The sequence below is a fragment of the Dermacentor andersoni genome, chromosome 2 (assembly GCF_023375885.2).
Source record: "Dermacentor andersoni chromosome 2, qqDerAnde1_hic_scaffold, whole genome shotgun sequence".
In the NCBI taxonomy this organism is placed as follows: Eukaryota; Metazoa; Arthropoda; class Arachnida; order Ixodida; family Ixodidae; genus Dermacentor; species Dermacentor andersoni.
Window position 1 is genome coordinate 29,462,241 of NC_092815.1, and position 22,990 is coordinate 29,485,230.

The window sequence follows — 22,990 nt, forward strand, 5'->3', positions numbered from 1 at the left end:
TGGGTTTTTGGCAACGCGAAACCGCTCGGGGACGCTATTCTAAAAATCCCTACCAGCAAAAGCTGCAGGGAACGTCGACCTACCAGAAGTGCTGGGATTGAAAGCGGATGGGAGAACGAACTGGTCAGCGGTCGATATAAGCAAGAGACGTTTAGAATGTTGGCGAAAAAAAAAAAAAAAACAGGGAAGAGATCGATAAAGCCGGGGTCGTTGCGGGTATCTGTACGATATATATAGACAGAGGTTTTAATGAACATATAAAATATTAAGGACAGACAGGCGAAACGCGGTAGACTGCACTACATTAATAAAACTTGATTATAACTCTAATCATAACTATTTGTCGTCACCGCGTTTCGAATGGGATGCCGGTAGAGATCATCACCACCACCACCGCCTATCCCTTTTTCGACCCACGGTTGATTATTCAAGTCTCCATCTTGCTGTGAACATTTTTTCTTTTTTTTGTTTGTACTGCAACTTCGGCTCTCGGACCTCTGAGAAATAGTTGCCATTACAGCTCTTGTCGCCGCTCCAGTTTGCTTGGCTCGTTCTCGTTTCGGCGGTCGTCGGTGCAGTGACCGCGTCTTCTACGAGCCGCTGTGGGTCACGTCTCCCTGTTTATCTTCTTGACCGCTGGGTGAGGCCGTCGGGATAGAGGCTCGATATCGCGCGTGATTCTGGCTCAGTGCAGGCACAGCTCGCTTTACAGGCGCAACAACGCTCGTTCTCCCCGCTTGGCGTGCTCGCTTTGGAAAACTTGCCGTATGTAGGCGGAAAAGGACGAAGCGTTTATTTACTCTTGATTTTGCATGCACTGCAGCCATTTATTTGTGTTATCGCAGGGGTGGGCACAGTGCAGAGAAGGACAAGTTTTCATCAAACAAAAGCACAATATCGAAGTAAAAACCAAGGAAAACGCTCTGTAGTGCTCGAAAACACTGAAATGTATTATGTTCCACTGCTCAGCCATCGGGGAAAACACTGTATATGAATAAGTGCAAAGCGGACAGTCACGTCTATAGTACGCGGTTATTTCTCGTGGACGACACTTTTACTCCTGCCAAGCGCAAGCATAGCGTTAGCAGTGGCGAGTTGAAATGGCGGTTGTGGAATTTTCAAGGACTCCATGTGGTCTCGATGAGAATGTGGGATGACACTGAGAGCGTTGCTAGTGAGCTCCTGTAGCGATGCCAGTAACTGGAACGAATAGCTCTTATCTTCTTCTCTCTTTTTTTTTATTCAGTCTTCTGAACAAATTCTAATTTCCGAAAGCAAGGCTTAAATACTTACGCTCAACAAAACCCACTGCGAGGAAGAAGCCTTGAGCGAGCGAGTGAACAACGGAGGAGATGGGTGTCTGTTAAAAACCATAACGAATATCTTCCGGTAGTTAGCGTTAATTTCCCGGAACCCGCACCTTCTGCTACAACTCGAGAAGGAAGGAAAGAGAAATGCAGAAGGCAGGGAGGTTAACCAGAATAACGTCCGGTTGGCTACCCTACATCAGGGGAATTTTTAAAGGTTGCCCGTGGCAGATAATACAATTCTAGTTCATGAGCTGGTCGTCTGGAAGCGGCGGATATTACTTAGACAAAAAATTGAAATGCGTAATCGACTAATTAGCAAACACTAATTAGTTAAGCTTTTAAGTAAGTTAACTAATTCCTTACCAAAACGTCGTTTTATGCATTCAATGACAAGAGTAACTGGAACGCCAATGCATCTTTCCGCAAAGTTCGGGAATTAATATCCCGAAATTGGTGTCATCCTGAGAACTCGTTCCAAGTGGGTCCGCCTTGCGAACTGCACGGCTACAATTTGTAAATTGCAATATGTGCCATAAGGCAATTTGTTGAAAAACTGAACTAGTTAATTTTTGTTAATTAGTTGAGTATGCATTCCAATATTTTTGTGTAAGTAGTGTCCGCCGCTTGGAGTAGACCAGTCCATGAATTAAAATTGGGCTATGTGCTTCAGACAACCTTCTAAAAAATTTGAATGTTTGCCGAAACACTCGGTATATAGTGTCAGGAGATACTTGTTGTACTATTAGGTCGAACACCAAAATACCGCATGTAGGGAGAGTGCGAGGTGTCACCGTACAGGTTGTATGTACTATAAGAGAAGCAGACGAGCGCTTTGAGAGACGTTTCGTACGAATGGCGTATTTCCGATGGTTCCGCGTCACCAGATCCGGCGCAGAAGGATCCTGGCGGTTCAGGCATCGGACACCATGGCGCATGCGCGTCGGGGGAGGGTCATATAGACAAAACAGGCGCGCGCATCTCTGCGCTAGAATAATTGCGTTGTAAGGGCAGTTGGGGAAGGTTGTGGCGTTGGTACGCGACAGCGCCGAAGGACGCTGCAGCGAGTCGTGTCCCCGAATGCACGGTCCGTGTACACATACGTAGTGCGTGCCACACATCCTCCCGCGCCGATGATGATGACTGCGCCGGAAAGTGCGATGCATGTCGGCGCTGCTCGGTGCGTTGCTGCGCGTTAGCTCGTCGCGACCGTCTTTCTTTCTTTCTTTTTCGTGAACAGGGCACACAGTTGCGCGTCTCATCCGCGGTCCTATTTTACGAGCACGGCAAGCAAATTTGCGCTAGCGACGCCGACATCTGGGCGTGCTCGATAACCGCGCGCCCCACAGCGGCAGTTATTTAATTGAAGCGTATGTACGCCCGCAGCTTCCTTCATCGGGGTGCCACTGCTGTGTCGCAGTTTTTGTTCTCGCCTACTTTTTCTGTCAACATTATTATTATTATTATTATTATTATTATTATTATTCAGATTAAAATAGAGAGAGAAAAGAATACAGAGAAAGGCAGGGAGGTTAACCAGAGGTAGTTCCTGTTGGCTACCCTGCACGGGGAGAAGGGTTAAATACACAAGTGCTTGTCGCCGTGTGCTGGCGATGGCTACTCCTTTTCGCTCTGTTCAAGTTATAACAATAATGAAGAAAAACAAGTTCCCGCGCTTGTTCATAAGTAAATAAAACAGAAGGATCATCAGCCCGTGTGCACGTGGTACGGGGGTGCAGGCGTGCAGAGCGCAGTTTTTATTATCACTAGCAGCCTGCCCTTCAAAAAGCAGTTCTAAAAACTGTTGCCTTTTTATTGACGCATTGCTGCATACAATATAATTTCTGTTGAGAAACAGTTGAACGTCACACGTGATATTTTGCAAGGGTGCGAACACAGAAGGTGCAGTCGACGGAGCTGAATTTATTTCTCCGGAGTTCGACACCCTCCGCCATTCCGTTATTCAACCCCGGTTGAGCGGCTGACCTTGTTGGTCGTGTTCCGAACGAAGCCAGTGGCATCTCGTACATAGAGCTTTATTCTTGAGAAACGAAGGTACCGAAACGGCAGAGTTCGCTTACGCTTGATGATTTTTGTCGACAACTACTTCCGAACTCCAATTGCTTGTGCATCTCATGGTGACGGTTTCTGCAGCGACAGTGACACGCGCTCGGGGAGCTTCTATATTTACGTCACGACGGCGAAAAATCTGCGGTAAACTGAAATGACAAAGTTGGAAGTTTGTTTTCGCCGCTAAACAAATTATCGTCTCTGACCTGTCTCGCTGACAAATGGTTTTTAGCAGACCTATATACGATTGGTAATTAAGACGCACGAAGCGATTTAGACAACTTGCTCGGTACCATTCATATATTCCTGCTCGTTCCTCTGGATCCCTTCGATACGGGAACCTCCATTCATCACCTCATCCACGCAGTCGACAGCTACAGCGTCTGTAGGGCTGGCTCGTGATATGGCTTCCTATAATAAGGCGCTTCTGTGAAGGCATTTTGTTCGCAAGTATGGCGTGGAAATGTACCCGTCCTTGATGGCAGTGAATATGGATCGCTTGTAAATTGCAAACTGCGCAACACCTCCGCGCGAGGCGTTGCTTCTCGAAATTGAGCCGACGGCTGCCGAGATATTGCAGGGGCTCGCGAACCGACGGTGGCTTGCGTGCGTTTCTTGTGATTCTCCTTTGCATTCGCGAAAGCGGCTTTGAAAAGCTTCTCTTCGCGATTCGGAGTTTCACTTTAACTTCGCCTGCGCGCATTTATTATTTAGCCCTTCTCTTACGTCATCGATGCGCCCTTAGAGCGATGCCATATACACTGCCTTCTGGCGGTTGCATCGACCGCCTCGATGCTGGAAGAGCGTCAGCGAGTGCTGTATATATATAGTGTATATATAACAAAAGCGGCTATGCTCTGTAGACTTACTGCTGAGTATGATTGTATCCGTGCTTCTTGTTTGGCGGATTCGTGAAAGATGCTGGAGGTTTTTTTTAATGTTCTTTGGATCACTAAGCTGTTTCTTTTTTTTTTTTTTGGGGGGGGGCGGGGGGGAGGGGGACTCCTTTATGTACCACTTCCCTCGTTGCATGCGTACTCTTAGTGCTGTATCTGCGAGTGTCGCTTTATGCAGATATTTTGGCGTGTGCGGCAGATCATCACCGTCACGTCCTCTCGGGAAAAAAGGAGGCGATCGAACTCGTCAAGAAAAGTGGATGCGTCCTTTCGGGCGGAATTCGATGCGGGGTTCGCGACGACGTGCGAGCCGCCGTGCCGCCCTTACCTTCGTCGCGACGTCTTTCGTTGTGGCTCCCTCGTCTCGTACCTCTCCGGGCCAGTCGCTACTATTTCGGTTGCATGAGGTTCGAGGATTTGCCTTGCTTGTCTCTCTGCAGTATTTCTTCTTTTTCTCGCGGAATTAAAAGTCTCCCTTAATTTCGTCTCTCGCTGCTGTACAGTTTCATCCGAGCAGGCATGCCTGCGTGAGGCAGCGCAGGGCATGAGCCTTCGCGTCAAACTGAGGCCGTGAGCTATGGCACATGCGCCTATAGCCGCTCGTGCATGCTTGCTCATATAGCACTTGATCTCTCTCTCTCTCTCTCTCTCTCTCTCTTCCTTTGCTCCCCCCCTTCTCCTTCTTTTGTAGTGCCGCCTCACCGCCGGGTGTCTCCCAACCGCGCTCGTTTTTGTTTCTTCTTTGTGCTCTCAACTCGAGGTCTTTCTCGCCTTTCGGGCTCTTCTAGTTGGGGCCTTGTTCGAGGACAGTGCTTTTTCTGAACTTGAGCTAATACGCGTACGCGTTTTCTTCGTTGATTTGCGTCGCGGTCGTCACGTCACTCGTAAAGCGGGCCGCGCTCCAAGCTCCGTTATGCGTGGTGACAATGCAAGGTCGCCTGTGTTCGCGAGCCTTGTATATTATTCATTCACTTAGCTTCTGCGAGCTGAAATGGAGCGCAGTGGAGGGCGACCTCCCCCGCCCTTCTTCCCTCTTTCTTTTTTTTTCCCCACCTTTTTTCACCTTGACGCACGAGAGCGCAGTTTAATCACCCCTAGTGCTGCACGGTGGATGCGTTCTGCACTGTGGCGTCTTCTGGTGGACTCATCATTGGAATTCTTATTCCTGCCGTGCCTGCTGTGTATATATATATATATATATATATATATATATATATATATATATATATATATACACAAACACTTTTTGTGTTTTCTTTGTTCTCGTCGCCTTTGCGCACGCTGCCATGCGCGTTCGTTGTTTTCTATATTTTGCATGCGATCTTCTCCGGCAAACTGTCGTCCCGCGTGAGACGTGACATTCACGCAAAAAATTCCACGTGGCACCCCGTGGTGTCGGCGCCTCTTTGGTTGGTATACACATTTTTCATCACAGCTGCCGTGCGTGTTTTTGTTTCGGTGCAATAATAATGTCAAAAGCTTGGCCATGTATAGCACTAATATATCGTACCTTACTCTTGAAACCCATTGATTGGGAACACCGGCGTGGAGAAATTTCGAATTGTGTTGGCCACGTGCCGTTTCTTTCTTAACGTGTAACTAATAAGTATCCATGCACATAAACATGTGCGTTATAGCGTCACAGCATTCGTGGGGAAAGCTGACATCGCGGCTTAGCGCGAGGTCGCGCGTTCGACTGCGCGGAAAGCATAAAAAAGCTCCCGCGTATTACAGTTTTTATTGCACACCGAAGAAACCGTACAGTCGAAAGGTGCTGATGTGGTAAAACTAAGCGGGAGCTTCCGTAATGGCGTCTCTCACAGTGAAAGTATTGCTCTTCGGCGGAAAAGAAAACCAATTCATATTCGACCGATCATTTAGTGCTGCCATTGCGACAGGGAAATGACGTCTCTGGCGCCCAGCACCGGGGCTCCATAGCCACTGAGCCAAATTGTAGTTGCTGTTTTGTATTCTTCTGCTACCTCCACAATGTGTAGGCGTACTATATGATTGCATGCAGTCGTGCCCGAGGCGTACGTGTCTTTGCAGAATCCTGATCGTCGAATGTCGCGCTTGGCTGCGGCGCAAGCGAAACGACTTTTCTGCGTGGCCGCTTCACCAATGAGCCTGCAGCCCGTATTACACGTGTAGTGTCAGAATCTCGGCGCAGCCGCTACAGCGTGCCACTGTCCCCTGCTCGAAACAGGAGATGCGGACCGTACAGCACGGACTCGACTGCCCGGCGAGTTAGGAATCTCGCGGTCATGGGACACGTTTGCCTGGGAAAGCGGATCCTAGTGTTCCCGGATACCTTGGCTTCAGTTCACTATATACATATATCGGTTGTTTCAGCGAACACTTTCCCACATATATATTTTTTAATTGTCTGTGGCAGGTAGCACAATTCTACTCCAGGAGCTGGTACAATCGAAGAGGCGGGCATTACCTGCACAAAAAAGTTTAATGCATAATCGACTATTTAATAAGAATTCACTAATAATATGTTTGACTGATTACCTTATGGCACCTATTGCAATTTACAAATTGTTGCTTGGAGGTTCGCAAAGCGGACCAACTTGGAATGAATTCGTAGGATGGCACCAGTTTCGAGAAAATTGCTCCCGAATTTTGTGGGGAAACGCATTGGCGTTCCAGTTACTGTTGTGTTTCAGTGCATAAAACCAAGTTTTCTCAAGTGGAACGACAGTGCATTTTTACGGCAAGTTTGACGGCGCATATATCGTAAATGATGTCATCCACACAAATTTTTTCAGGTGTATGCGCCTTCCCGTCTCACCCGATAGAATTTGTAAATTGCAATATGTGCCATAAGGTAATTAGCTAAAAGCTTCATTAGTGAATTTTGGTGTGCCTAGTGAGCTTAGTGATGTATAGAAATGGACAATATTTTCTTATTTGTATTTGCGCTTCAAGATGCCTTTTTTCTGCTGTTCAATTACTTCCGATTGAAAGGAACCTGGCAATATGCACACACTACAGCTAAGTGGATTTGGAACATCTGTAGTTCTTGCTTCCTAGCATCAAGGTCAGAGAATCGCCGGAAAATTCGCGAGTGCAGATCGCCGAGGATACTTGTCGTGAATAAAGAAAGAAATGTCGCATTAATGTCACCACTGTATAAACCTTGAACTGCAGCGGAAACGCTCCCACTTTATATTTTGTATCGGCTTCTAAAAAAACTGCAGTTTTGTCCTGAAGCCTTTTCTGCTCATGTACATTTCTAGAGTGAGGTGTGCCTCTCCTTGCAGCGTCACATTGAGCTTATTCATGACAATAGTGGCTCAATGCGATCTTCCCGTGCAAAAGAAACCCTTTACTTTTTCTGCAAAGTTAAATAAACGAGACAAAACTTGTCCGCAGCTCAGCCACCGAACTGCCGTGTGATACGTCACGTATACGAACTGGGATTCTGTCGCCTTTAGAAAATTACGGAAGTGGTGGTGATTGAGCCCATGTGACCTCATAACATCAAGTGTTGAACCAACAGGTTTCATAACACAGGGCGTGCCCATGTATTTCCCACTAAGGGCCTGCTCGGGAATCATGTAGTGAAAAAAAGAGAAAGAAGAAAAAAGATCGGAGAGGAGAAAAATGAAAAGCTTAGATTTGAAATTTTCCACCTTCAGCAGCTTTTATTTGCCCTACGAGCCCACCCCCCTTTTTCTTTTTAACTCCCGACACGTTTTTTCCCCCGTCAATGAATTGTGACAAATTTCAGTTGGCCTCACTATAAGGTGTAGGCGGATACACTGTTTTCTAATTCTTTAAAGATGCCCAACACTGTTACCCTGAAAGAAATTAGCTTTATTCAGATATATTTACCCGCTGTATATTTTCGCGGGCGAAAAGCCGATGAAAGCTTTCTGGGCTCAGCGCGCCTGGGCGAAGTCGAGGAAGCTTCGCGGCGCGGCTTCTGACTTGGTGGCTGGGACCGGCCGATCGGATCGTGCTTCTCACGCGGTGGTCGCTGGAGGCTCCCGATTCGACAGCACTGCCTCGGACAAGGAGGTGTCGTGGCGTGGCGTGGTAACTGCAGTGAAGCCGGCTCCAAGGAAAAGGCGCAACAGCGCAAGGTTTTGTGGAGAGACCCCGCTAGCAAACTGAGGCGCAGCGGGAGCTTTGCGGCGATAAACGGCCCGGCTGCCTTCGACGAACGGATCGCCACAGGCCGTGGTTTGCATACGCACGTGATCTAGACCGTAAAAGGATTTGGAGAGCTGTAGGGTACGTGCGACTAAATTGTGTGCGCTCAGTGTTTCTCCGGGCGCTCTAGGCAATACGAACAGCTGCTGGAATGAGCTCTACGACGCCGAGCACTTCCGGGAAACCTGCGTGGCAGCATCCGTCCACGTGCGCGTACACGCGAAGCGAAGGGTTCGTTTCTGCGATAACGAGCAGTTTCACAAGTTCACGCGCGATGCGAGACCTTGCATTTTCAGACTGAATGGAAACAGAGTGAGAGAACGTAGTACAAGGATAACACAGAGAGATTTTCCTGTCGTGATTTTTGCCGTTTAGTTACCAGCAATAAATCCGGCAGTATGGTTCCGGGTTGTAAACGGTACAAGCTGAAAGGTTTTGCACTGAAGAACAGTGCTAAATAGAATGCTAATCTTTCGAAAGTCTGTTTTCGCTCACTTAGGAGAAAAGTGTTCACAATTTCTAGAGAAAATGAAGGCCAAGCATCTTCACTTCTTATATTTCAAGGTAGCTTCCGGTCCGTAGTCAATTTTGACGCAGAAAAAGTAATCGAATTTCACTATAGGCTGAGCCCTTGGCTTCTCTATAGAACGCGATGTCGCCGATGTAGTGCTTCTTCACCGTTAAACATTTAACTATAGATTTGAGTAGACGCTGTTACGATCCATGACGTCACGACTAGCTAGGGCGAGAACTTCAGGACGACGTCGCCACCCGTTTTTCGTTTTTGTCTCTTTTCTGACACAAGAACCTTTAGCCTTCTCTGACGGTATATTATATATAGGGCTGTTTTTCTAAATGAGTAAAGCGTGATTCACTAACACATTTTAACTGAAGATTCCTTTGTACTGTCTCCTTAAAGAAGAAGCGAAGGGTCAGAGGAAGCTATAATTCAGGTGCTGTACTCGCAGAAATGTCGCGAGAAATGCAACTCTTGGTTGCACAAAGTCCGCGTACACCCACCGTGACGGCGTCGTGGCTTTGGCGTTGCGCTGGCCCGAGCGCGGAGGATCAAATCCCGGCCACGGCGGCCGCATTTCGATGGGGGCGAAATGCAAAAACGCCCGTGTACCGAACTTTTAGTGCGCGTTGAGGAACCCCCGGTGGTCCACATTAACCCGAAGGTGCCCCGTAATCATATCTTGGTTTTGGCACGTAAAACCCTGAAATTAAAAAAAAGAAAAAAAAAAAGCTCAGTGCCCTTCCACTCTGTGAAGAAGGATGACCAGCGAAGCCGTGCCCCTTAATAGCGAACTTCACCTTCGCCACGGGTCGGCCCGGCATTGCACTATCTTCGGGATCGGCCGACATATGGGCAGTTTTGTGTCTACACAAGGACACAATCCTGAGGGAACTGTAGCCCTTAACAGCTTCGCTGTAAGAGAATGTAAAAAAAAAAAAAGGCTATGGCGCCCGCCTTATAAAAGAGGGCGCGTCAACGAGAGATGACGCGCAGCATCGCAGTGCGCGGTATGTGCGCGTCCCACCCCTTGGATGTTCGAGGGCAGAGCACGATCCCAAGCACTGCGTCCCTTACGCCGGTGCAGCTGCTGTGCCAGAACCGTCTTCGTGGGCGCGCGCGCGCGCACCCGTGGATACGCGGACGAGAGGAAGAGCGGACTGCGTGATCGAGGAGGAGGATAGATGCGTGGCGCAGCGCACGCCGGATCCCGCGCGATCGTGGTTCCGCCGTTCTGCAGCCTGCCCAAGCGCACGCTTCTTGACAGTGCTGCGCAGCTGCGATTTTTTGCCGCGCGTCCGTGGCCCGGTGTCGCAACGGCGCGCGCGTTTTGCTTCCCCGCGAAACGCCGTTGGCGGGGAATGCTGCGCGACGTAAGTTGCTGGATTGCGAAGGCCTGCCTTTCTGAGTCATGTGGCGCGCCTCGGCCGAGCAATTTTTCCACGTGTTTCTGTGCGCATGTTCGCCGGATGCCTGCGTCTGTGCGTGCGCAGACGCGGGCTTCGCGATTCTTCTGATAACCTTCGGGGCCGGCGCTGAGGGACGGCTTTTGTTGCTGGGCGTCGAGCACGTGGCACGCGCTGTTCAGCATACTTTCCTCTCCGAACACTTGTTTTGAAAGCGTTCGATGTACAGTACGTACGCATACGGAAGGCGTTTGGCAAACCAGGCTGGGCAGCCGTCATTCCGAGGGGCAATATCCGAGGAAGCGATTGTGACGCGTGTCATTATCCTCCCGTGGCTGCATTAAATCCGCACAGACCTTCCATTCAGACTTGCTGCAACTGAGACGGGATGCTGTGTTGAACTTGTGTGCCCGTTGTACAGGGGCGGATCGTGTTGGAGAGCCCAAAGCAAACGAGTGCTATCGGCTTCAAGGACGCTGTAGACCTTTTAGACATATATAGGTGCGCACGCAAAGCTCCAGATTTCCCCATTTTCATAACTTTCCCGAATTCCTTATAAAGGCTCGAGTTGTGTAGTTGCAAGACCTCAAGAACTAATGAAGGAGGCCGAGCCAGAAGTGGAAGCAAGAGGCGAACGGGGTGCGCGCGTGTACACATCCACACACACCTGGCCTTCAGGCTATATCGCCCACTGACCTCATTATTCGTTTTCATTGTACACCTGAGCATGTGCATGATTATCTCGTCATTTTTCTCGGGCCCAGTCCGACCTTCTATGACAGCGCGATTTTAGCCGGCCGGCTCCAGTTCCTCATTGCCGCCGCGTTCACGTTGCCTCACCGCGACGTCGGCTGCGCCTTCGACGCTTTCGCGTGGCTGGCGCCCGGTTGTCGCTGTCTCTGCGTGTTAACTGCATCGGTCTGCTTCGCGCGATCCAGCCACCCCGTGGCCTTTTTTTAATGTGTCAGCCGTACGCGCGCACGTGGCGACGCCCTAGATTCGAGGGGTCATTTACGTCGCGCGCTCGGTGACCAGTCGGCCTTGTTAGGGATTCAGGCCTATCCGATGACCAGGATTGTTAACGTCAAGGCTCGCGCCGCTTTACCACGCTCCATTGCCGCTGGGGAACGGGTATTTGGTAGATCGTCTCGGGTCGTTTGTTGGCTGCAGAACGCGACCGACTCGTGATTGGTTGATAGTATAGTTTATGCCCTTAACCTACTCATATAGGTTATAGAAATACCCTTTAGTGAAGAACAGGAACTTGGAAACTTCGCGCAGGATGACACTACTGCAAATTAATTTCAAACGTGCAGCGAAAGGACTTACTACGCGCTCGTTGAGCGCTATTACCTTCGGCTTCTATGTGTATTCGTTGCTACGTGTATTCGTTGGAGTGATGGAAGCTGTAGCCTCCACCGCTCTCACAAAGGCGAGCATTCTCACAAAGACGTGAAGATGACAGCTGCATGCGTGAGGGCGATTGTTTGCAACAATTCAGAGGCGACCATGTGAGAACTGCAACGTCATCGATAACTGTGGTGACTTAGCATATGGCGTTATTTTGCTGAACATAATGTCGAGGATTCGTTTCCCGGCCGAGGCTGGCGCATTTCGATAGAGACTTCCGAAATGTGAAAACGCTCGTGTACTATAGTAATGCACGCGTTAATGAAAGTCAGGTGTTCAAAATAAACGCGGAAATCACGGCCACGGCGTCGGTTATAACGTTTTGAAATGTAAAGCCCCGTCAATTCAACTTTATTGGTGTGACCTGAAAACGAGGAAAATATCTTCTACTGCATCTCTTAACGAACGTACTTTAGAGCATTTGGGCCTGTTGGTTCATTAGAGAAAGCGGCTCCAAAGGAGACATATATTGTGTACTCATAAAGCGCCCTTCGACACCCACTCACTGGCATTGCTCCCGATGCTTGCGCACGCGGCAAACAAACGAATGCGACGCTGATGAGAGATAAGGCTGAGATGAGCGCATGCAGATAGTGGCGATCTATGCGCGTGCAGACGCGTCGACGTGCCGATGTATGCGCATGCTATCAGCGCTGAATCGCGGTGCGCTCTATTCCTTTCCTTGGAATATTGCCGAATCGGCACGTGTGTTCGAGGTAAATAGGTGGCTGGGCGCTTGCCTTCTGATGGGCCGTGAGCCAGCCGTGTATATCGGCTCGTTCTCGTGACGTCATAGCTTTCCGTTTTGCTGCTCGGTGTTGACTCTGCCGCAAGATGGAAGAAGGCGGAAGTAGTGAGAGCGCTGAGATAGATGGTCATGCGCCATCTGAGGAGAAGGCGACTGGCGATTGGACCGTACGTACGGGTAGATGGTTCTAATGCGATATGTGCTTTATACGGGTTCTTAACTCGGCTTGCATTTGTGCAGAGTTGTTGACGGCGCGTATCCTAGGACGCAATACATGAGGGGGTCAGTGCGGAGTGTGGCGCCTAGCATATGACCACATCTCTGGGTGCGCTATTTCGCCTTTACGTGCGCCGGACAGCATTAGACCGGCTGGACTCAAGATCCTTTGCGGAAAGGATGATTCGTGGACCATGGCCGTGCGCATCGCTGCCGTAGAAAGCAGCGAGGACGCTGCTATATGTTACCTCAAGTCGACAGGTCTCTGCGATCGTTTATGGACTTGGCGCGGATCTTCAATGCTGCGCGCAACTTGCGCTTCACCCTCTCCCCCTTTCTTTTCGCCCACAAATTCCCCTCCCCCAGTGCAGGTAGCAAACCTAACGTGCGTCTGGTTATAACCACCCTGCCTTTCCTGTCTTCTTCCTCTCTGTCTCTTCATGTGCGCCTTTTACGCGTCAGTAGCAGTTGAATAACTCCGAGGCCGTGGTGTTTAATGGCTTCGAGCTAAGCATCCTTTCGAATTAACGCACTTTATTTACGACTGATGCGAAAGGTAATCGCTAAGTTAAGCGTCCGCAGGAGCAAGAGTCTCACCCGCGTGATCTATGAGGCGTGATTCGTGAAGTACATGTGCTGATCCCGAAGACTGCGCACCAATCGCGTGGTACTAGCAAGAGAACCGCTGACGCGCATGTGATTTCAAGAAGAGTGTTGAACGCTGCTGAGACATGAAGTGAAAGCAAGGAGAATGTATAACGATTCACTTCCGATACTATCAGGGCAACAATAGGATTCAGTTAACAGGCTGGCTGGCTTCAGGTAGAGGTATTTAACAGTGGATGTCATCCCTCCCCATCATCTCAATCAGGTGTAACGGAGAAATAATCTGCTGAGTACAACCAGCCTCTTTATATAACTTTCATAGATCGCGAAAATGCGTGTAGTTCAGTAGAGATGCCAGCTTTCGTGCAGGCATTGTGTAGTCGAGAAGTACTGGAAGCATGCGTGAATATTCTACAAAGGTCGGTAAAGATTCCACAGCCGCTTCCATTCTTCACGGGAAAAGCCATGAACCAAAACTAAAGTCGAACAGTTGTGATTGTGAAGTAGTGCAAATGAGCGCGCGTTCTTATCCAAAGCTGTCGCGTTTTTTAATGTTTCTGTTGCCCACTTATAACCTCTCGTTTCTGTTGTGTTGACAATCGTCCGATACGCAGGGCAGCATCAACTGGACGGCTTGCGTAATGAACAGTTGTTGGTGCTGACGTTTTTTTTTTTTTCTTGCTTCTTTATGACTCATAGAGTGGCTGCCTATCAGCGTTACGAATTCGCTAAAACGGAGTGGTACAGACGTACAATCAGAGTTCTTCTTGGGCCTTTCGGAGCATTACTTTTTAACATTTCCGTAATGTATGGTGTGAGTGCTTTGCCGTGGTTCTGTGAATTCCGTCGAGTGGCTTCTTCACTTGCGTAAAGCCACTACGCGTCCTGAGTTGGCACTGTGTGCGCACATATGACGTAGTGTGAGGGTGATGGTGATATGTTGATTTTTATGGCGCAAGGGCCAGAGAGAGAGAGAGAGACAAAGGAGAGGAAAGACAGGGAGGTTAGCCAGTGTAAGTCCCGGCTGGCTACCCTGTGCTGGGGAAAGGGGTAAAGGGAATAAAAGGAGAAAGAAGAAGAGGAAAAAAAATGGAAAAACAAAGAAAATTGACACAGTAACGCGAAACTACGCGCTACAACGTTCAGAGGCGGTCACACAATTGGCATGTCCTTAAAAACTTCAACAAAGCCCTTAAGGCCTTGAGTGCCGAAGCCCGTCTGGACCAGTGTCCTAGAGCTTTTTCCTCTGTAAAGGGGCGATTGTCCAGTTTTGCGAGAGCGGTCACGAGCACTTTTCTTCGCACTGCGTAACGGGGACAGTCACAAAGGAGGTGTTCAATCGTCTCCTCGCAGCCGCAGGTGTCACAAGTAGGGCTGTCGGCCATTCCAATGCGGAATGAATAGGAGTTTGTGAATGCCAGATATGACCAAAGAGCGCCAATGACGTACTGTGACCGTCAAGCGTCACGCGTTTATCTCGCGGCTTCCCGCCACGCCGTCTCTTACATAGGAAGAGAGAGAGAGGAATTGAGAAGGGGAAAAAAAAAAAGAAGTCTCTCTGCAGAGATAGCTGAAACCTTCCGCTGCTCCACAGTGGCGTCAACGCAACCGCGTAAACATATAGCATTCCACGAGATGAATGGCTCAGTGTGGCTCGTCTCGTTTCAACCTTCCCTCGCCCCAGCAGCTCGCGTCGTCACACACCGCTACTTCTAATTGTGCGACACTTCGCCGTGCCACCCACGGAGCCGGCCCCTATAGCCTAGCGGCGCGCAATTAGGTGTCGTCAATTTCTCGCGCGAGCTTCTCGTGCCTCTGCGAGAGAGGGAGCGCCGACGAGGGGAGACGAGAAAAAGAAATGTCGGTTGCATCCTCCAGACTCCGCGGGACGCCGCAGCTAACAAACCGGCCGCGTCGTCTCGCGAGGCAGCGCGCCGCCGGTGCATTGTCTTAGCGGGCAGGGCTGACGCGTGCGCTCCTGTTTTTTGGCAACCGATTTTTGTGCCTTTTTGAGACGCCTTCTCGCGGCCTAACGTGCTGAGGCGGCTTTTCAGTACTTTCTAAGGAATGACGACGTTTTCGGACGTCACGTGAAGTGGGGTAGATGGAGGGGGGGGGGGGGGGGAGTCCTCAGTTCTCGCTAGCAACCCCCCCCCCCCCCCTCCCTCAGGCCTCAAGCGGCAGCGAACATCTTGGACTGCACGCGAACACCGGGGATATAGTGCAGTCCGCTCGCCCTATAGGTTCGTTCTCTGTGCGAGGCGTCCTTACGGGGTTCGGGGCTAGGACGTGTAAGGAGGGGTAGAACGAACGAAAAGTACGAAGAGAAGGGGTACAGGGCAAACACGGAGCCTCGAGTAGGACATCGGCAGTCGACGGATATTGGAATCTGCGTAGAGAGAGAAAAAAAAAAGAAAAAGCGTGTGGTTGACAAAGACGTTCGTGGTGGTGTTCCCGCGCCGGCGTTCCCCCTGTTTATGTTCGTCACGTCTCGCGGAGCAGCCGCCGGAACCTCTTGGATGCCAATGGATCCTGTCTCGCCGCATCACCTCAGCGTCGACTACCGGTAAGGGACGACGCGTGGCAAGCGCCAGGCGGCACCTGTTCGCTTCTGCGTTATAGCATTGCGCAATTCGATCGGGCATGCGCCATGCAGGCAGGTGCAGGATTTTGCAAGGACGCGCGGTGACCACAGACGGAGCAGAGAGAGAGAGATAGGGGGTGGGGGTCGCATTACTGTGCGAACCGCGTGGCTCGCCGCATTTTGCAGTCTGCGATGAAAACAGGATGCGCTATAAACGGGAGGAATTCTCGCAAACTAACGCAAGGCAGCCGGCGGCACTTTGATAAGCTCCTGACGTGGGCTGCGAGGCACTTGACGCTTACAAATTACCCACTGTCCGTTCTCGCAAGCAATATGGAGGAACGCGCACGTTTTCAGGGCTGGGCGAAATCTATGGTTGCACAACGGACATTACGTGTATATTTCGAACGTGCGTGAGGTATAAGACGAAAAATAGTAAACACTTTGCGCACTTTTCTTTCTTTTTCTAACACGTCATTATGCAAAGGTGTTTAGGTTTTTATGATCGTGTTTGCCTCGGCGGCATTCCTGGTTCTGGAGAGTTTAATTGCCCAACTATAGAACAGCGAAGGCGCAGTCCAGGCGCCTCACAGTCGCGTTATGCTGTGCGTGTCTAGACTACCGCGCGGTTGCAGTGCACGCGTGCAATGTCCGCGTGTCGGTCGTCCTGTTTGCGTCTTGCGCCGGTTAGCACGGCGTGGTCGATCGAAGCTCGCATGCATCGGGCCAAATTTGGCACGCGTTAGCACTGTGCGCGTCAGTGAAAACAACTACGAAGAGAGCGCTGGCACCAGATTTCTATGCTGTGTAATGTATAGAAAACACAGTATAGTAGAGAGAAGAACGATTATATTGGACTCATGACGCGCACACGAACGAAGCTAGCAGTTTTACGCTTGCAGTAACTTCGAAATTGCTCTCCCGGCCGCTCCTCCTATATATGACGAGTACGTTTTTCGCAACACCCCCTGGATAAAGGGAAATCCTTCTTTGATTCATGACGTCACGAGGATCACGAGTGGGTTATCTTTTTCCAAATGACGATCTTCAATAGATACGATGTCACAGCTACAACTGTTTGTTCTGAGGGACTAAGAAGAACAAGATGCATGGGGGTGGGGGGGGGGGCGAATGCGCACGGAGTTTTTGCGTCATCACGACCGGCAAGTCAGTCTCGCGCAGCTTGGGGTCGGCCTTTGTGATTGAGTACCAAATGCACACGGTACGCTCGTATCTCCAACTTCACCTCGCTGGCAAGATACACTGCCGGTCATGCCATAGATTTCACTGTGTCCGTGTCGCACCCGTAATTGGTACCAGAAAGACCCGCCGCGGTGGCTTAGCGGCTGCACGAGGTCGCGGAATCAAATCCCGTCCGCGCGGCGGCGCATGTCGATGGGGGCGAAATGCAAAACGCCCGTGTCCGTTGAATTGGGAGCACGTTAAAGATCCCTTGGTGGTCAAAATTAATCCCGTGTCCCACACTACGGCTTGCCTCATAATCAAATCGCGGGTTTGGCACGAGAAAGCTCAGAATTCAATTCAACCGGTACTAGAACAGGACATCCAAAATATAGGCCCGCGCACTCGAGCATGTGACTGAATGGGCCATATGCGTAAGCGCTCAACGAAGAGAGTCGCGCTATTGAGTGCCTTCTTTTCGCTTTACTTTTCCCTCTTGTCAAGCGTGCCGATGCCAATCACAGGATTCGTGACTCTTTCGACGTGAGGCAGCGGCAGTCGGGCACGCCGCGCCTCGCCTCTCCGTCCGCGGCGCGTGATGTGGGCGCCTGACGCTTGCCGATAGGAATGCCGTAAAACACGGCGTCCCGCGCGCACAGCTGGTCCCGCTGGAAGGCCCGACCTTGGGCGGCCGATCAGTGGGTCAAGTTTCCGCGCGCCCCGTATCGACGCGCCCCGAATCCGACGCGCCGCGAGGCCCCCGTGCACCGCATGCGCGCGGAGGCGAGCAGCCGCGCGCGGCGCCCGCAATCGACGCGTCCCTGGAAAAAGGAGCGAGATATGGCGATGCGCGAGCGAATCGGGCCGTGCTGCGCGCTTATAAGCAATGGCATCGGGCTTTCTCGGCGCAGCAGCTTGTATAGATATACGGGGAGCAATGATAGACCGAGCTAAACGTCTCGACGAGTGATTTTACGCGCGGTTACGGAAAGAAGGTCGTGTGTATAGCGTGGAGCACCGCTTGAATGTCGCAGTTGGCCGGCATTCTGAAAGCGCTATGCCGTTTTATACCTGCGGTAGTTATAAAGTTACACTTGCTGTTCGCACTGGTTCTTGTCATCTTGTCTGAAGCCTTTTGTGTCTCGTATGTATAATCGAAAAAAAAAAGAACAAGACAAGAAAGACGCAAAGGTGAGCGCCAGAACTTCGGCGGCAGCAGCCTTCCTTCTTTAGTTAGTTAGTTAGTTAGTTAGTTAGTTAGTTAGTTAGTTAGTAAAAGGTGGCGCCACAACGAGGCCACCTGCTATAGCCACCTAGCCAAGTGGTACCGTCAATAGCCAATTTGCGTGTGTTACTGGAACGGTGCTATGTCTTCACCTGCGTGCTGCTTTGCTATTGTTTACGACCGCGTCCAGGTTGGGTGCTGATAAACGAAGCTCCTTGCTGTCCCCCAACGAGTGTTACGTCTATAACTGGCCGAACTCACTGCGCTACACCTTGGCCTTTTTTTTTGCCGCACATTAGCCGCCTTCTAAATAGTTCGATTTGTCTTACCCGCCAACCGTCGTATCGTATAATTATCCATCCTAACGCGGCGGAAAATTAAAGGGCTAAGCCTTCGGCAGGCTCCGTCGTAACGGGTCGCCCCGTGCTCCCCAGCATCCTTGCGTCGTCCGATGCTCGACGAAGATTGGAAGCACGGCGACGCCTGTGGAGGTCCCGCTGTGAGCTGTACGGCGCCAACGAAGACGAGCACTCTTTATTCGAGTGACCGTGAGCGATCGCTGGGGCGCTCTCTCGCCCGAGTGAGCCTGACGCACATATATGCGCCGATATCATCGGTGTGTACCTCGAGCCGAAGGGCACCACGCGCGCGCTTCCGGCGCTGCTGAGGGCGACAGAACCCTGCTGCCTCTCTGCCTGGGCCGTTCGTATGTATACGCACCGCTTCTATAGAGTTCGGGGATCGAGAACCGGTCGGTTGAATCCTTCCGCACCTTTTTGGCCCATTCTGCCGCCCACGACGCTTCGCTGATCCGACTCTCTCGAGATCTTGAAATGCCGTCTCTGGCTTATTTCTCTCCTCCCCGCCTCCCCCTTGATTTGAGACATCCGAAACGTCACAGCGGCTGCTGAGCGTCCAAGGTTTCCTCGGCTTTTCCTTTCGTTTTCGCTTTTAGAAACGCGCGTGTGTAGCGTGACTTCAAGGAGAACAGCCTCGTGTGCGTACCGCTAACGTTTCACTGACCTGCCCGTGGTGCGCGGCCCCGCGCCTTCGAAATCCAGAGGTGTATCCGCGCCGACGGTATCCGCGAGAAGTGCCCGGTTCGCTTCTCGTGCTTATCAGCAGTACTGTAGTGTGATTTGTAGATATCGTTTACTTTTGCTATCGCTGCCCGCTTTCCCCTACGTATCATTGTACTCGAAACGTTGGCTCCTCCAAGCGCCAGCGTCTTGACATACCACGTCTAGAGTGGCGCCAGCGCACAGCATTACAGGCATATTATTTCGCTGACTGTCTATTTTTCTTCCCCCTGCCGCATAAAAGGACGATCACGCAGCCTTCAATAAGTGAAACGGGGCATAATCCTCGAAAAGTATTTTTGCTCCGATTTATTTGTTTTCCACAAACCGAAATACAGGTTTTTGCAGAAAACCCGCATATATTAGACAGCAAGGGACCTTAGGTCCACGTGCTGTCAAAAGACATTGTACATATACAGTGCAGTGAATTAAAGGATGAGGGACATGAGTGTAGATCTTTTCTTTGCAAGTATACAATCGCCCAGCTCTGCAACTATATTGATGACTTGAGGTTGGAGGCGCTGTGACTTTTCTGCATAACTGTGCCATGCATTGACATAGTTGTATTAGCCGTCGCATGCAAGTGAAGTGCCAGCAAGACCAGAAAAGCAGATTAGGGTATTCCTTATGTATCACGGTAATTTCTTTAGATTGTCTATAGAGGTAGTCAGTACAGTGCACCAGACTTTCTAAAAAATATGCGAGATGCCTGGACAAACTCGTAACGATCCCTTATCGACACGTTCTTCCTTGCCTTTCATGGGTGTTCGTGTAGGGTCGCCGACAGTCTTGGGTCACGTATACGTGACCACTTGTGTAAGCGCAGCAACATTAACGAAGCGAAGTTGTCGAGATGTCCTTTACATGTCTCCCACAAGTTTTTTAGAGTGCAGCTCTTAGGCGCCCGTTCCTGCGTTGAGCATCGGCGACACTCGGCGTAACCGAGCGAACGAGCACAGCGGACGAAAGACGACAATAGCGAAAAGAGCGCGAGGAGGAAAGCGGAAGAAGAGAGTATGCCGAAGTGGTGAGGAGGAAAGCGGAGTGTCGCATTAGCCGGGCTCAACGGCTGCGACCAGGCATGCTTGGAGCGCGTCCACCGGTACCATATATGGTACCGGTGGACGCGCGTGCGCTACATTGACTGCGCCACCACTGTTAGAGAATGCGCTACGCGCGAGCCACGCCTTCGCGTGTTTACGCTTTCTTCCTGAACATTGCGCGACGCAACCGGTGGAGAGAGAGAGAGAGAGAGAGAGAGAGAGAGAGAGAGAGAGAGAGAGAGAGAGAGAGAGAGAGAGAGAGAGAAAGGCAAAGGAAAGGCAGGGAGGTTAACCAGAGATTATCTCCGGTTGGCTACCCTGTACTGGGGGAGGGGCAAGGGGATGCAATAGGTCAGCCAGAAAGAAGGATAAGAAAAAAAGGAAAAGAAAACATAAACACACACACGCACGTACACACGAACTATTTCTGTGGGCACTGTCACGCAGCCCGCAAAGGCGTTCCTAGTCTTACGCAGTCTCACCGTACAGTCCTACGTCACACAGTGTACAGTCACAATTTGTCAGAAAGTCCCGTGTCTTTCAAGTATCGCAGCAGCGACGCAACCGGTGGAAATGATTCGTCTGCCGCTGCTGCTACACGAGATGCCCGAGTAGAGGCTCAGCGCCGCCGCCGAGAGCACCACGTCCTTCAGAATCAAATTCATTGCCACAGTATATCGCGAATTGAAAACACCTAAACAGCTGCGCTCAAAATTTGCATTAAGGGTTATCGCAATCGTCGGTGAGTTTTTTGCTGTGGATGATCGCTTTCAACACGTATAGTATAATATGAAAACAGCGAGGAGCCGTCGTGCCCGCTTTGTCCTAGGCTCGGCCTGTGTAATAACAACAAAAAAGGACGTGCGTGTATCTGACGTTCAACTGGCTGCAGCTTGTCGTCGCGTTATGAGATAGGGGCGCTCGGCAGCCTTTCACTGCTCTCTCTGCCGTCGGCGTGCAAACATTCTTTCCTTTCTGCTCTCGTGAGGGCACTCAGTCCGTGCGCCTTGTACACGAAGCTCCTCGGTTCGGACACCTTTATCGGCGCGTTCCTCCCCGGCTCGGCGCCGTATCGCACCGTGTCTGCCACCAGGGCGCCGGGCCTTCAGACACCGAAGTCTCGTCGGCAAAGATCGGGAGCGTCTTCGACTGGCTGCGACCGCTCTGCGCGTGCCCCACACAGTCGACGCGGACGCCCGAAGGCAGCAACCATGCCGTTCCTACAGCTCCAGAAAATGTACGTACGGATTATGTGGAGAGCGGTATAATCGCCGCATTGCAGCAGAGAGGCGCGACGTAAGCGTCGGGATGTCTCTGTCATGGGCTGTCGCGTGTACCGTCCACGAAGCGATCTCGCGGATAACCGCACATACGTCTTTGGCTGCAGCAGGCGTTATACCTGTCGCGGCCACTTTCGTAGGCACATTTGCGTGCTTAGAGTATGCAATGGATATACAGTATAGTATGATGACGGTCAGGTTAGTCGTAGCCTGCGAAAGCTGCAGCTTATGAGGACTGGTCCCATGAGCTGGTAGCCCCATGTCATGCCCCAGGTACATATTCACTGTTTCATATCCGATTGTCTTTTAAAATTTAATTGGAACGGCTCCTTAAAAAAAAAAAAAAAAAAAACAGCTCATCCTTAGTCTCGGATCATGTGCGCGATATAGGTTTGCGGTTGTTTAGGAAGGAGATTTGAAATATGCGTATGACGCTTGTTGCACATCGCTAGAGCTGCCTCACGTGCCGTAACAGCAACAAAAACAAACAACAAAGGAAAAACATTCACCTAAAGGAAACGATCAGTATGTAGCCTTAGTGCGTTGCACTTTCGCTTTCTACCTTCGTTTTTACTCTGTTTGTCGATGCAACGGAAAACAGCAGTAGGAGCGTGGAAGTAGTTATTGTAATGCTTTTATTTATTTAGAAAGGGCTGCTCGTCTAGTGGAAACTTCCGACAGGGCAAACATGCAGCAGCGGTAGTATTTAGCACATTCACCTGATGCTTAGTCAAATAGAGGTTAGATTCCGGACCGGCCCTGTGTTACAACTAATGACAGGTCTACACGTTCGTCATTACCTGCTAGTAAATAAAGAAAAAAAAAAAAAACAACAGAGAAAGAAAAACCAATCTGCTCGCGTGCGTCAGAGTTCTTGTTCGCGAACGGGACCTCTTGAAACCGCCGCAAGATAAGTTTATAGATAAGGGGAGCGCAAAGCACCGGCAGTGTGACTGAGTGCTGTCGTTAGTTTGTTTTTGCCCCCCCCCCCCCCCCCCCCATATTGCATCTTTTTTTTCTTTACGTCGTCTTGTTGTGAGCCGCAACCTTGGTCGCCCGCAGGGTTTACCGTTACTTTGAACACTCGCTCTCAGATATGTACGATGCGCAGTACCTCGAGTGCTGCTCCGAACCACGCAGGCAACAAATCCAGGTCCGTGCATGCCGAAGCTCCTCGGCTTGTTTGTACGGCCACACTCATGCAATCATGAGGACGGGACTCGGTGTTCGGCGAATACCTCTTAGGGGAGTAAGAAA

The 22,990-nt window shown here is 50.6% G+C and overlaps 1 protein-coding gene across 10 annotated transcripts in view; it reads left to right on the forward strand.

Annotated features, from left to right (window-relative positions):
* Ndae1 (Na[+]-driven anion exchanger 1) overlaps window positions 1-22,990 on the forward strand; it is a 255,774-nt gene that overhangs the window by 122,146 nt on the left and 110,638 nt on the right. Inside the window, exon 1 of one of the 10 annotated variants that reach the window (XM_050189586.3) lies at window positions 20,176-21,690. The exons of the other annotated variants lie outside the window; for them this stretch is intronic. Coding sequence (XP_050045543.2) covers window positions 21,665-21,690 — 26 coding nt within the window. The 5' untranslated portion in view covers window positions 20,176-21,664. Of the gene's footprint in view, window positions 1-20,175; window positions 21,691-22,990 lie in introns of those variants that run through there. 10 annotated transcript variants of the gene reach the window in all.